The sequence below is a fragment of the Nematolebias whitei genome, chromosome 21 (assembly GCF_014905685.2).
Source record: "Nematolebias whitei isolate Nwh7 chromosome 21, NemWhi1, whole genome shotgun sequence".
NCBI lineage: Eukaryota > Metazoa > Chordata > Actinopteri > Cyprinodontiformes > Rivulidae > Nematolebias > Nematolebias whitei.
The window spans coordinates 12,798,793-12,813,820 of NC_056518.1; the positions used below are offsets into that span (position 1 = coordinate 12,798,793).

At 39.2% G+C, this 15,028-nt stretch overlaps 2 protein-coding genes across 3 annotated transcripts in view; both read right to left on the reverse strand.

The window, feature by feature from the left end:
• The window catches only part of LOC119427683 (immunoglobulin kappa light chain-like), a 63,249-nt gene that overhangs the window by 21,696 nt on the left and 26,525 nt on the right, over nt 1–15,028 (reverse strand). The window lies entirely within an intron of this gene.
• The window catches only part of elavl1a (ELAV like RNA binding protein 1a), a 19,933-nt gene continuing 10,699 nt past the window's right edge, over nt 5,795–15,028 (reverse strand). For both annotated transcript variants that reach the window (XM_037695159.1, XM_037695157.1), the window contains exons 2-6: nt 11,415–11,595; nt 10,662–10,765; nt 10,017–10,179; nt 9,650–9,875; nt 5,795–6,560 (exon numbers count right to left, since the gene is read on the reverse strand). In XM_037695159.1, coding sequence (XP_037551087.1) covers nt 6,239–6,560; nt 9,650–9,875; nt 10,017–10,179; nt 10,662–10,765; nt 11,415–11,583 — 984 coding nt within the window. In that variant the 5' untranslated portion in view covers nt 11,584–11,595 and the 3' untranslated portion in view covers nt 5,795–6,238. The remainder of the gene's footprint in view (nt 6,561–9,649; nt 9,876–10,016; nt 10,180–10,661; nt 10,766–11,414; nt 11,596–15,028) is intronic.

Below are 15,028 nucleotides of genomic sequence, written 5' to 3' on the forward strand. Positions count from 1 at the left end.
TTACAAATTTGGATAAACGTAGATGTTTAAAAACCTGTTCAAACTGCATCTACTTTATTCAAAATTTTCAGGGGGAGGACCCCCAGACCACCCGCTTTTTGCATTCCGGCATCGATCGGTTTACGAATTAAGCCCTGGCCAGGACGGCTTGTCATCACTGATGGAGCAATGAATTCTGATTTACAGTATATCTGAAAACTCTAAATTCAATTCAATTAAATTCAAACATACTTAATTAATTCCAAAGGGAAATTATTTGTTGCTGTAACTCGTTATCCTGATTTCATTGAGATGTTATAGATACTGATGGCTGTAGGCAGGAAGGATCTCTTGTAAAGGTCCATCCCACAGTGGATCCTAAGAAACTGGCTGCAGATGCCGTCCGATCCGTCCACCCAGACTCGGCTGTCCTCTCGGTTCCCCCGGACTGTAGGACCGCACAAATGCAGGGCAGAACTCCTCCCAGTGCGATGGCTACTCCTCCCAGCAGTCTTCCGAGCTCCTTGTCGCTGCAGACAGACAACTGTAGGTGCCGAGGGACGATCCTGTCCTTCTGCTGTCATGAACCGTGTTTCCTGCTAGTTCCAGGATCTCAGTGGTCAGGTACTCGAGCACAGCTGGCAGGTAGATGAGAATGCGTCCACAGAACATCCTTTTCAACTCATTTGAGATTTGGGGCTGTAGTTGAGATATTATTTGAGCTTTTGAGATGTTAATCAGCTGCTGTTGGTTGTAGAAAACTGCCTTGTTGCCATGGTTACACATCATAACAAATGTCCAAAACTAAAAAGTTTTAGTAAAAATCCTTCGAGCTGCACAGCATCTGATACCAGAGGAAACAATCATCCAAAAAAATGTGATTTACATCCAGAAAAAGAGGAATTAAAGTTTCCAAAAGCAAAATCTCAGAATGAAAAGCGTGGTTCGCCATGCTGCGGAGCCTCTAAAGTTTGCATACCGTAAGACGGGGTGATGATTCTCTACCTTATGCACAGGGCTCACCGTCACATAGACTAGTTTAACGGTGCTGTGAGGGTCATGTTTTGTGACTTCTCCAGTGTCTTCAACACTATCCAGCCCCTGATATTGAGACAAGCTTGAGATGGAGGTGGACACATCTGCTCTCCTGGAATACCATCTCACTGAGAGACCACAGCACGTCAGGATCAGGGACTGCATCACCGACAGTGGTGCAAATCCAGCCACCAACAGCTGAACATCAGTGAGACAAAGGAAATGGTAGTGGACTTCAGAAGGTCTGGGAGCCAGTCTCAGTTGAAGGGATCGATGTGGAGATGGTCAGGAACTACAAATATCTGGGCATACAACTGGATGATGGGCTGGACTGGTCAGCGAACATGGACTCTATTCATTCAACCTTTATTTAGACAGGTAATCCCATTGAGCCTCGAGGACTAATTTACAAGAGAGACCTGATTTCAACAAAGAATTATGACAACAATGAACAACAGCAACAACAATAAACAGTTATAAAAAGTCATACTGCAGGTTTTTTTTTTTTTTTTTTACAAATAGGATGGCTAAAAGAAAAAAGTAACAAAAAACAGCTAGATTCTAAGGCAAATGTAGAAAACTAAAAACAGGAACATGTTTGCCTAGTTCAGTCCTCACTGAGGGAACACTGCAGGTACTCTCTCTACAGGAAGGACCAGAGCAGGCTCTTCTTACTGAGGATCAGGTCCTTCAGTATCTGCAGGAAACCTGCTGATGTTCTACCAGTCTGTGGTAGTGTCTTCTTCTGTACTGTTGTGTGTTGGGGAGGCAGCATTAAGAGGATAGATGCAGGGAGACTGGACATGCTGGTGAGGAAAGCTGGTTCTGTGCTGGGAACAGAGCTGGAGTCCCTTACATCAGTGGCAGAGAAAAGGACCCTCAGTAAGCTGCTATCCATCATGGACAATGATGACCATCCTCTGCACGGCGCCATCATGAAGCAGAGGAGCTCCTTCAGCGGCAGACTGCTGTCCCAGCCCTGCTCCACAGACAGAATCAGGAAGTCCTTTGTCTCTCAAGCCATCAGACTGTTCAACTCCTCCCCGTACAGTAAAAATAGAGCCTTGTAATCTGCGGTACTCCGCGGACACTTACGTATGTGCATGTATGTATATATTACGGTAAATTAACATTTGAAAAAACAGAATTACATTAAGCCAAAGTGGATTTTTTTTTTTTTTTACTGTATTAACAGCATAAACCCGAACAACAGAACGATATACAGTACACACAACGGAGATATGCGTGTACTGTATATTCTAAAAAAAAAAAGTTGTCAGGTCCTCTGCATGTTCAAAAAAATAAAATCGTAGAAACGTTTCATCTTTCATCCGAAAGGCTTCTTCAGTCTGAGGTGCTGTATTCAGCTCAGTCTTATAAATAGCACCTTCTCATAGTGGGTCAACCAGTTTGTCGTCGACATTCAAAACTACTTGTTCACATGATCAAGGAGGACCATCAGCCTAACAATCATTATGGATCGTTAGCACCGTGATGGCTGCTTGCCATCCACAGGGGGCTGAGTGATACTAGCAATAACAGCATTGTAAGAGGGGGACAGTTGAACATGGAGGCCTCCAGAGGACAAGACTTAACTTTTTTAGATTTTTCTACCTAGATTATGGAGCATGCATCAGGACGTACTGTATATTGCTCCGTTTGGTTTTATGCTGTTAAGTAAAAAAAAAAAAAAAAAACTTCCTATTTGGCTTAATGTAATTATTTTTTCAAATGTTCATTCACACCTTAAGGCCACTGTAATATATACATGTACATATGCGTATAGACATGTATATGCATGCTTAGATGACACGTCCTCATTGTATCACGGTGCAATGATAATAAAGCTTATTCTGAGATGTGTATACAAGTTAATCATGAATGTAGTACTCTCTACCACTTTGTGCAGTTTTTCCACATGCATTTTTTTTTTTTAAAATCATGTCTTTTCTGTATAATTAGAACATGCTCCTGGATGCCTCAAATTTCTCCGTGATTAATAAAGTATCCATCTACGGTATCTTTCCATATGAAAGAAAAACGGCAAAACTGTCCATGAACTGGATCTGAAGAGAAGGTGGGTCATGCAGCAACAACGACCCTCAGCACACAAGTGGTTCTACCAAAGAATGTTCAAGAAGAATAAAGTTCATGTTCTGGAATGACCAAGTCAAAGCTCTGACTTTAATCCAATCCAGATGTTGTGGAAGGACCTGAAGCAGCAGTTAATGTGAGGAAACCTCCAACATCCAGAGCTGAAGCTGTTCTGTACGGAGGAATGAGCTAAAGTTCCTCCAGGCAGGTGAGCAGGACTGATCAACAGTTACTGGAAACATTTAGCTGCAGTTGTTGATGCACGGGGGGGAGGGGGGGGTCCACACCAGATACTGAATGCAAAGTTTCACATTCTTTAACCATTCACAAATATGTAATACTGGATTGTTTTCCTAACGACCAAATATTTTTAACTTGTTTAACTGGGTTCCATCTATTTTGACGTGTGTGACAATCTGATGTTTTAGGTTTGTGCAGAAATATGAACAGTTCTAAAGAGTTCACAAACTTTCAAGCACCACTGTAATCATCAAGGTTTGACCAAATGGCTACCTCAGTAAATTAACAGCCCAAGATTTTAGCTGAAAACTCATAAAAAAAAAAGGTGCCAGGTATCGTTATTTACATCTTACACAAGTTTATTGGTTCATTAAAATGCCTTAAATAGTTTAATATTCTAAACTCAAAGTATTTTCTGTTTTCACACAGTTATAAAGCAGAAAGTATGAAACTAATGTTCATGGATACGTTCCTTTAAAAGATAATGGAACCAAGAACCACATACTTGTGCGATGAAACCAGGTTCTTCTTACAAACGTTTCAAAATCACCAACAAAGGCCCAGCTGTGCATACAAAAAATAAAATCAAATCCATCCATCTTTAAGTTTTTTTCTTTCAGGGTAATGGGGGGGTCACTGGTGCCCATATCCATCAATGTGCGAGAAGTGGGAGACACTGGACAAGTCTCCAGTCCATCACTGGGACAACCAAACATTCACTCTCACTCACACCTAGGGACAATTTAGAGTTACCAATCAATCTAACATGCATGTACTTGATCTGTGGGAGGAAACTGGAGTACCCGGAGAAAACCCACGCACGCAGTGCACGTAAACTCCACCCAGAAAGGCCCCCTGGCCGGGATTTTAACCGGCAACCTTCTCACTGAGGCAACAGCTCTACCAACTGCGCCACCTGCCCTGAAAGAATAATCAGTAAGAAAATCCACAAAAAGTTTCTGAACACATTTAATTATTTTCCCCATCTAAAGTTTTTCTACATTTTATTGAAACGATTCAATGTTGGAAATTAGATTAGTTGAACAAGTTCAAAACAAACAAATCCATAAAACACTTAAGTATCAAGTATAACGGCGTACACTGTCAAATAAATAAAAGCCACTTTCAGTATATTAGTTTCCACGTATGAAGGCAGACTGCAGTTAACTAGGACCGCCTCCCAAAACAAACTGATTATACATTTTAACATGACTGCAAAAACAAACCCAAGCAGTAACAGGCAAGTCAAAATAAAAATATGTAAAAAAAGATGAAATTCAACTCACTTTAAGCAAGTTTTAAAATATTGCACAAAGTTACGGACTGTGACAACATGAGAATTTTACTTCAAAATGCACTTTAAAAGACTGAATCTAAACCTTGCATCTAAAGCGCTTCTACTAAAAAGGAGTTAAAACGCATCAACACGGCAGCAGGAAGTTTAGAATGGGTGGGAAGATTAAAAAGCAAACTTCCTCTGGTCTGTTCTTACAATTTGAAACAAAAATTGCTGGTTTAATGGCATTGCTCAAACTAAACTGATTTGTCTAAACATCGTTTTATGAACTTATTCAGTACAATAGAAAAAAATAAAAACAAGTGCCAATACACAACTTCTACAGCTTTACCTGTTAAGATGTTTGAACGTCAGCAGTCCCAACTCTTACTTACAGAAATATTGATGCTCAGCCCAATCCTCCGTTTGTTTTGGTCCATTTTACAATGAAAACATCTGGAACGTTTAGGTCTCCGTGTTATTTTGATATGCCTTAGGAAAAGCCCAATTTCGAATCACGGAACAGAAAGAACAAAACTCTAAATCTAATCTTGAATTTTAAAAAAAGTAAAGAAAGGAAAAAGAAAGAAACAAACCAAACATAACTCGGCAAAATGAAAAAAATTTAATTGTTTATGTTCAAAGAGAAACAATCAAAAACAAAAACAAAAAAAAAGCAAATCTAAAATAAAGGCCATAAGGTTCTCGCTAAAATTGAGATAAGTAACCCTTTACACACCCCACACTGAAACAGAAACGGATGCCTCTGCAAAACAACAAAACAAAATAACTGAAACAAAAAGACTCAAAAATAAACAAAATGTATATATAAAACAACAAAACCTAACACGGGCTGCTGTCAGGATGCAGCAGAAACAAAGTTAGTACCACAAGAACAGGAAAGAACTCCTGAACGGTCACACTGACATTTTGTAAGGACCAGAAAACATCTGGGTTAAAACATGAAAATCCCCCCGCCTTTGGTCCGGGTGAACTCTGTCCTCATCGTTTTGTTAACAGAAGGCTCCTGTAATGCAACAGGACGCTACACAGGGATTCTGGTTCTCGTCATAAATAAACCCGTTTGGTCAGGAGATGAGCAGAAGTTCTTGTTTAACATCTAGAAGGTTTGTTTTCAGCGCATCGAAGGGAAAGTGCTTTCATTTTTTGTTTTTTTTACAAACACCAGATGTTACTGTAGGACCTGTGTTCAATTTGGGATTATTTAAGGCATCTACTTCTACAGGTGATAAGATCCAAGTCAGGCTGACATTTTCCAGCTTTACACTAAAACTTTTAGACTTGAGCATAATGAAACATGCAAACGTGTAGATTGTATTTTAGCTTTAGACAACATTTTACAAAGAATAGGTATGGGTTAAGCTCTATACTCTATATTCAGTCATTAAAAAGAAAGAAAAAATAATAATGTGGAGGAGAACAAAAACAATTTTAAACAAGTACAAAAAGTGCAGAAGATTGAACTTCCTGTTTTTCTCTGAATATGATAAAACCAAAAATGTGCCCGACTTCGTTTCTGGTTCACCTTTTTACAACGGAAGCCTGACACGGATCAATTTCTGCCCTTCCCTAAACCCAGCTGTCCAACTTGTTTTACTTGTGGCCCTTGCTGGTCTTAAAGGACACTTGCAGTACTTTATCTCCGAGCCGGTACCCGTTCAGGCTGGCGATAGCCATGGCCGCCTCCTCGTAGTTTGTCATTGTAACGAAGCCGAAGCCTTTGCACTTGTTGGTGTTGAAATCTCTGATAACCTTGACGTTGGTGACCGCGCCGAAAGGACCAAACATCTGCCACAGGATGCCCTCGTCTGCATCCTGACCCAGATTGTAGACGAAGATGCACCAGCCGGAGGAGTTCCCGGGAACGTTCACACCTCCCATGCCCCCCATGTGATCAACACCCATTGGGGAAAACCTAAAAATTGAGAAACATCTTGTTAATTTGTTACACAGAAAACAAAACTGACCAATCTGTCAATCATTATTTTCTTGTAGGATCAACAAAATGCAAACTGAGCAAAAAGCCAGGCATGGGCTGGCCCCCCGTTTCAAGGTGCCAGTCACTCAATTATTGCATCATGCTCTTTCTAACTTACAACTGAGAACGCAGAGACGGTGTTACTTTTAGACAACAGAAAATGGGCCTGTTAAACTTTATAATTGGTGTCAAGACACTCCCAAATAGGTGCGCAGGAAAAATATCGATTCATTTAAGAATCTAGATTCTTAGACCTGGCGATTCTGAATCAAATTCATTTTAAAAAGTTTTTTTATTTTTGTTCGCTCCTACTTACTCTCGAGCGTACTGCATATCGCATTACGTGTCCACACGTCACCGTAGAATTTGGCCTTGTAGGCCACCGTACAGCAAGCTAGTTAGCAGCTCCCTTTATCTGAATGGAGTGTGCTAGCACGGAGGGGAGGACGGCATGATCCCACCTGCTCCTTTGCTGTTAAAAGTTGGTGTGGTCATTTCAGATCCTACAACGTTCCGGGGAAGACGGAGCTCGACAAGAGCACGGCTGTTTGCAACAAGTGTCAAGTAAAAAGTATTTTGGAAATGTAATAAATTTGCGGAAGGAAGATGAAAGCAGACCAGTGAACTCTGCAACAAACTTCCAGCTAATTCCTCACGAGCTGCAAAGATTTCCCTCTCCATCTCCGGCTATTTCAAAGGATTTACGACCAGACAGCTCAGTGGAAGGCGAGGGCTTTAAGTTCATTTTTAATACGATGGACTCAACGTATATTTATTCCTTCACAGTTTTTTATTTGTGATAAAGCAGCTCCACAACTCCGCCATGAAACAAAAATAAAGTAGGAGAAGCTCTGATGCTACCAGCTGCAGCTTAAAGGAAACTGTTTTTTCACATTATACAAAAACTTATATAATAAACTTAATGCAATTCGTATGTTTAACAGTTTTTTTTAATTATTAACCTTTATTTAACCAGGAAAATCCCATTGAGATCACTCTTTTTAACAGGTTGGAGAGGCCAGATGAGACATCTCCTGGAGCCAGTTCTAAATGATACAGTTTATAGTTTATAAATTACAGTTCAGAAAAGTTTTTGTGTAAACTTGCACAGGTTTTGAAATTTTGTTAAAGATTTACCAAATATGAATCAATATGGTTAAGACTGTGAAGTTTGTATATTTCATATTAGGTTAAGTTTTGAAAATAGAGAAATATGGTTTAAAAAAAAAAAAAAAAAACCTGTGAAGTCTATTTCATTTTGAGTTAAAGGTTAATGTACTATGACAGGCTGAACTATTTGTTTACTTTTGTATTTATATAGTTTGAATTATTTGTCTGATGGACTGGGGACCTGTCCAGGGTGTCCCCTGCCTCTCACACAGTGATGGCTGGATATGGACACCAGTGACCCAAAATGGAAGAAGTGGGTAAAGATAATGGATGGATGAATTATTTGTTCCTAGATATTTTTATTTTAGAAAAAGCCTTGCAGCTAAGCTAACCTAATACTGATCATTTGAGTTACAGAATTTTATGCACTCCTGTATTTGTTCCTATTTTTGGTATAAAAATATAAAATGTTGCAAAAAGATTTGATGCAGTAAAGAACCTAAAATTATCGTTTTAAATTAATGTTCTATTTGTTTACACCGTTTAATATTTTCATCTAGTCAATTACATAATTGAAACAACATGCACGACCAGTTCAATTGAAAAATCGATTCAGAATCGGAATTGTGACACCAAAAATTGGAATCAAATTTCCAGACAGAGAGTGGCACCCCTACTCTTAAACAACAACAACACGTTTGTCCGGATGCAGGTCGTTTTTCTACCCACTTCTCATCATGTAGCAACTTTTGGACAAAATTACAACCTAGTTTTGCCACACACCGTCTTGCCTTGAGCAGCTTGTTAGCACAATTTAATAAATCTAAATCAACTGGTAATGGTTTGATTCTCTTTTGACTTTCTTCCATCCAACATGTTGCACACGTCTGAAAACGAGTGCACGGTTTACAAACTTGATCTTTCCTGTAACCCAACTAGTTTGATAACAACAGTCATCTTATGAGGGGCTTAACGTTACTTTACAAAGGGCAAAACAGGAGGAAAAAAATCAGTTACTTTAGAAATATACTGTATTTTGTAGACTATAAGGCGCATTTAAAAATCCTTAAATTTTCTCAAAAATCCCAGTGAGCCTTATAATCCAGTGCACGTTATGTATTAATTCTGGTTGTGTTTACTGACTTCGAACTGATTTCATGTGGTACACAGCACTCAAAAATCTGTGAAAATTAACTTTTTTCGCTTAATGCTCCTTATAATCCAGTGCACCTTATAGTCTGATAAATATGGTATATATGATGCTTGTTTTGTTTTTTTGGTGGGAAAAAAACAAAACATTTTTTCCATTCTTGAGCTCTGAAAACTCATTTTGTGCACCAGTTACAGGCAGAACTGTTGTAGAGGTATACACCAACTACTGTGTGATTGATCAGAACTTTGCTGTGAGCGTGGTCATACAGATAAACTGTAAACTGAAGGCTCTCATTTCAGAGCTCATCACACATGGCCCAGGCAGTTATGAAATAACCTTTAAAACTATACAACAGCAAAACTCTTAAAGATGGTTAAATACACCTCATACAGTCAAGGAGGCAAGAGCAGTGACGCCGGCACGGCTGGACTGGCCGTGAGGGAGAATGCCTGTCGAGCAGCACAGGGACACACTGTGCCCAGTCAGTCGAAACGGTGGTGGTCTGTGACAAGCGTTTTAAAATGACTGCTAACACCTTTACTTGGGTTCTGGTACCCTCCTTATTTAAATCTGTGAGTTCAATCTAAAGTGTCATGAAAATAAATCTTATATTATTATTTATCTATATAATTATCGGGAAATAAGCCATAATTTTACCACCATGAAACTTTGGTATTTAGCTTCATCAGAATCTTAAACAGCCCATGCCCTTTAAAAACAAAGAACTTGTCTATTTAAATGTATTTTGGTGATCACGTCTCACCGAAATCGTTGTGCCTGGTGGTGTAAGGGCCCTCCAAAGCGCCGGGACTGGTTATGGTACAGCTGAGAAATGAACTGTGTGTTCTTGAGCTGATTTGGGTTGGCAGCAAATTTCACCGTCATGGGTTCAGTGGCCCCTGGTGGTTTTTGACCATTCAGGTTTTTGACAGCTTCCTCCGCCTCCGATCGCTTGTCAAACCGGATAAAAGCCACGCCGCGGGACACACCTGGACACACGAGAGTAAACGATGAGTCCCTGCTTCAGTGCAAGCATCACAAACGTGTTTTCAATTCAAAAACAGCTGTGATTTAGTGCAGATGTTGTTCTGTACCTTTTAGTGATTTTAAAAAGCAAGGAAGCCATTCACCTGTCATACCTGTAGACTGGTCAGCGAGTACTCGAGAATTAATTATACGACCGTAACGTGAAAACATATCTTCCACATCCTTCTGTGACAGGGACTTGGGCAGGCCGCTGATATACAGGTTGGCATCCTTTATTATGTCTGAGCTGGGTCGGGCATAAGAAACCTGAGAAGAAAGACATAACTGCTTTATTCAAACGCTTTATTTATGTTCAAGTTTACCTAAAGTAAACGTCTAACTTTAGGCAGCATCATCGGGGAACATATTTAGTGTTTTGGTAAATTACAATTTACCAGAAGTATTTGGTTTTAAAAATATATACAATTAAGAGTGAATAAAACAAAACTAATCTGATAAAAGGACTGTCAACCATTTGTTCTCTCATTGTCACGTTGTTTCAGCCCCAACATTACAACAATGGAAAAAGTAGAAAATAAATTAACAAAAACTAGAAAATAAAGAGTTAAAATTAGGTCAATTTTAAGTCAAAGTTAGACTTATCTGATGGGGAATCAAGTGAGCTGTTAAACCGCAATCACTTCCAGGAGCTGACATGTCCTAGCTAGTTAGCAGGGAGCACAGGAGCCACAGGACAGTAACATGACATCTTTGCTTTGAGAATTGTAGAACACCTTGTATCACGTTACCTTGATAGTTTTGGACTGTAGCCTTAGTCCATTGAGAGTACTGATAGCTCTTTCTGCATCACTAGGGTTAAGATAGTTAACAAATCCGTACCCTAAACTGTGGCCTAGAAAAAAAAAAAAAAAAGGAAAACAATAAAACAAAAAAACGTATCGTTTAAAAAAAAATCTGCAAACAAATATTTAAAACAAAAAAATCTTTACATTGCATGCTATCTTAATCAAACAAATTGTCTATATTTAAATAGAATAAAACTTCCAATAAACAAAACAAGTCTAACGTGGTCAAAAACTACGACTAAGTTCATACTAAGGAAAAAATTTTGGGGAATCAATTAAATTTGACAGTATCCTGAGGGCCAAAGACCCAGGTAAGGTTATAAAAAGATGACATGGCAAAGACCAAGACATCTCAAAATAAGAACCAGGCCAAAGAAATAAAACCATAAAGGCTGAAATGTCATAACTGTCTGAAATATCACAAGTTGGATCCACACCCACTACTGTCTGAACAATTGTAAATTGAGAACGTTTCCATTTATATATAAACATACATTTAAGCCACAATGTAAAAAAATAATATAGTAGAATCACCCATGGACAAAATCTGGAAGAGGACAGCATAATTGTGGCTCCTTTTGGAAACTATGTACTCTTGTTGGCTCCATATAATTAAATATGGTCAATATTCTTTAAAGACTACAGGTTCAATGTTTAAATTCACTGCATGTGTTATTGCTTCAACGTCCAGCATACCTGCAACTTTATCTCGAACCAGCTTGGCAGACTCAACTTCTCCGATGCTGTTGAAGAGACTTCTCAGCTCATCCTGCGACATGCTTTGAGGCAGGTAGTTCACTATCAGGTTAGTCTTGGCATCCTTCGCCTCATCCCCTCCCATGTGGTCTTCATAACCGTTAGACATCTCATACACCTCCTAGAGGTCAGAAAATAAAATAAAAAAGATTAGCTGGCATTTTACTCCACAAGGAATGAAGAAATCTGATCTCGCTGACGTAGTTGAGAGAAGACAATCACATTAATGTGATCATTGATCAGCTCGGAGAAGCTGTTCCCAACACAAGGTCTGGGCAGAACTTTTGTCTCTCTGGGGTGTGCATCAACTGTTGTGTAATTGGTCTGAACTTTGATGTGGGCATGTTCATGCAAAAAAAAAAAAAAAAAAAAAAGAGAGGATGAAGATGAACTGCAGTGGTGCCGTTTGGCTTCAACCACTTCCCTAAGGATCAGCCGGACAAGGCTGTTGGATAACACAGCCATTTTTACTACTGTTCCTGCAAAACTTAGTCAAATGGTAAAAAACTTGTGAAGGGAGACAGCCTAAAAATTGTGCAGAGGAGATTGTGAGAAACTAGCAATCTTTCTGTCACAAAAGCTGAATTTGTACAAAAACAGATTAAATTGTCTGACATGATTGTTACGTCCAGTTTATATTTAATCTTGCCTCTTCACAGCTCCTCTGGCACAGCATGTGTTTTTGGAATGTGTGCAACGTACTTAAGGTAGAAACAAAAGAATTTATCCCATCATGTTAGTTTTGATACAGTCAACACTAACATTTGTATCATATACTGCTGTTGATTTTCAGTCATGCAGGACATGGCAAATTAAAAGAAAGAGGTAAGGAATTGGACTTCTGTAGCTGAAGACATGCGGAGTTCCAAGATCGGTTGGCAGCAAGGTTGACTTGATATTAATGTTGATTGGATAGGTCTGATTAACCACACCCCAGTGACAATTAAATGAGACATGACTGTTCAGACGGAGGTTGCTTTGAAAAACATGGGACATTGATTAAAACTATGTAAGAAAAAGACAGGAGTCAAATTAGTCACTTTCAGACTAACATGAAAATAAATAAAATCTGATTTTGGTTACAAAGGGACAAAAAAAATATCTGAATTGGGTCGCATTTGCCTGCAGTGTGAACGAAGCCAAATTTACAGGGATGGATGAGTGAAGACCCTGTCGGGAAGAAAACCATTTAGGTGCTGTGTGTGGGAGGGCTTCCTAGCTGCTGCTGTTTTTGAGGAATGAAATCTTCACGCAGAAAGTAACATCTCACAAGAATCCTCAAGAGCAGATTTCTTCACATCTGTGAAGTGTGATTCTAGCTGTTTTCAGCTGACAAAGTGCTTATCCTTTCAGACAAACGCTATTAAACTAATCAAGCAAGTTTACAAAAACCATGCGACAAATAATGTGCAACTCATACTTCATAATGGACTACAGTTTTAGGTTTAGACTTTTACTACAGTTAATAATGAACTTTCTTCCAAAAGTACATAAAGCTACTATAAAAACACAAATGCCCAAGGCTGATTAAATCAACACAGAATTTCTAATAATCATTGTAAATAAATCTTAATCTTATTGTATTCACAAAAAGTGCTTAATAAGTACAGTAGTCCCTCGTTTATCATGGGGGATCCATTCACTGAAGCCCCGTCATAAGTGAACAACCGAGAAGTAGGAAAAGTAGCACAAGTAGTAGTAGTTTATTTTAGTGTGTGTGTGTGTGTATATATGTGTATGTATGTATGTATGTATGTATGTATGTATATATATATATATATATATATATATATATATATATATATGCGCGTTTTAAACCCTTCCCACACTCTTGCAATATTCTAAACAAAGTTTCTAAACTGTAAATGCTCTAAAAGAGCACAAGATGTCATGATTTAAGCTCCCCGCCTCAGCTGCTCTTGGCCACGCCCACTTCTCCACTCTGCACGGAGAACAGCTGATCAGCTGCAGGAGCAAGCTTTTTCTGCAGCTGTGGGCTGCACACAGGTGCATGATGTAGTGCTGTTCGATACCAGGATTTCTGGTCTGATACGATATTGTGTGAGTTACAGTCTGGTATCGGCGATACCGATACTTAATACTATGTGCAAAGACGCCTAATGTTTCAGGCAAACTTAAAAAATAAATAAATAAATAAATAAATAAATCAGTGTATTTCAAATCAAAGCTGCTTAAAATGTGCAAGACATCAAAGTATTTTATCTATTTTAAACTCAGGAGTATATTGAAGTGGTGGCTTCATTTATAATATAGCTGAGCTTATGCAACAGAAAATAGCAGAGGACACAATTAAGCAAAATATGTGAAAATGGTGTTTCAAACACAAAAAATAAAAAAAATAAGGAAAATCATAACTATTAAAATAAATTATTAAATATCTATTAAATAATGAGATATGTTTTTAAGATAATACATTTTTATCCATCTTTTCTAGTATATTTTCTTCAGAGTTCACCAATGCCGTTCTATCACCAATGCTCTGTATAATTTGATGACACCTAGAACATAATCAACTTTAAATGATCGATATTCTTTAGGAAACCTTCCCTGAATAAATCTAGGCTTTTTTTGCCCATGTGGGATTATCTCGGTGATGCACATATTACTCCAAACTGAACTCATGCAAATATTTGCTGAAGCAGGGATTTATTTAGTTAATTATTTCATAACCATATGTAATAATTTGAACAACTCTGACAAACTGCAACAGTTTTTAATGTTGCTTGTAGAGATGCACCGATCCGATACCAACACCGGTATCGGTCCCGATATCGAAAAAACTTCTGGATCAGGTATCGTGACAACGTGACCGATCCATGACTGGGCAGATCTATTCACTCCAATTCTATGCTTTGTGCTCTGAGTGACATCACACGGTAGTGAACTCACCGCACAGATTGTTTTCAAAATGAAGCGAGTGAAAGGATCAGCCATCTGGAACTATTTCACACAACCTCAGGCAACACATTTGACAGCTACGTACAATACGTGCGCAGCGACGGTTCCAAGGGGTGGCACTAAAACTTCCATTTATAACACCACCAACGTAATCAATCAGATCAAGATCGGTATCGACCAACACTAAACATCAGATATCGGTATCAGAAGTGAAAAAAGTGCGTCGGTGCATCGCTAGTTGCTTGCAGCTCCACATGTCCTCCCTCTGTACCTGGATAGTCCTGCAGCACTGAAGGACTCCTCCAGAGCCCATCTTGTCCTCCAGCATCATCTGACTCATAGCTCTCCTCCTCTGTCTGCCTCACCAACACTTCATATTCTGTTTTAACTAGAAGCAGTGTTTCCCCTACCATTATACAAGCGGGGCGCCCCGCCCCGTCAACAGAACCGAGCTCCCCGTCTACCGAACCCTACCCCCACCCACCTGTCTGCACTGACGCAACGCTAAACTAGTGGCTCGCAATGCAGGTGCACTAGCTAAAAAGCTAAAGGCAGCCTCTTCCTTCATGCTGAACCCTCACGCTGAACGCACCCCCGCCACTCGAAAACTGTCGGTACAAACGGCGCACGGCTCA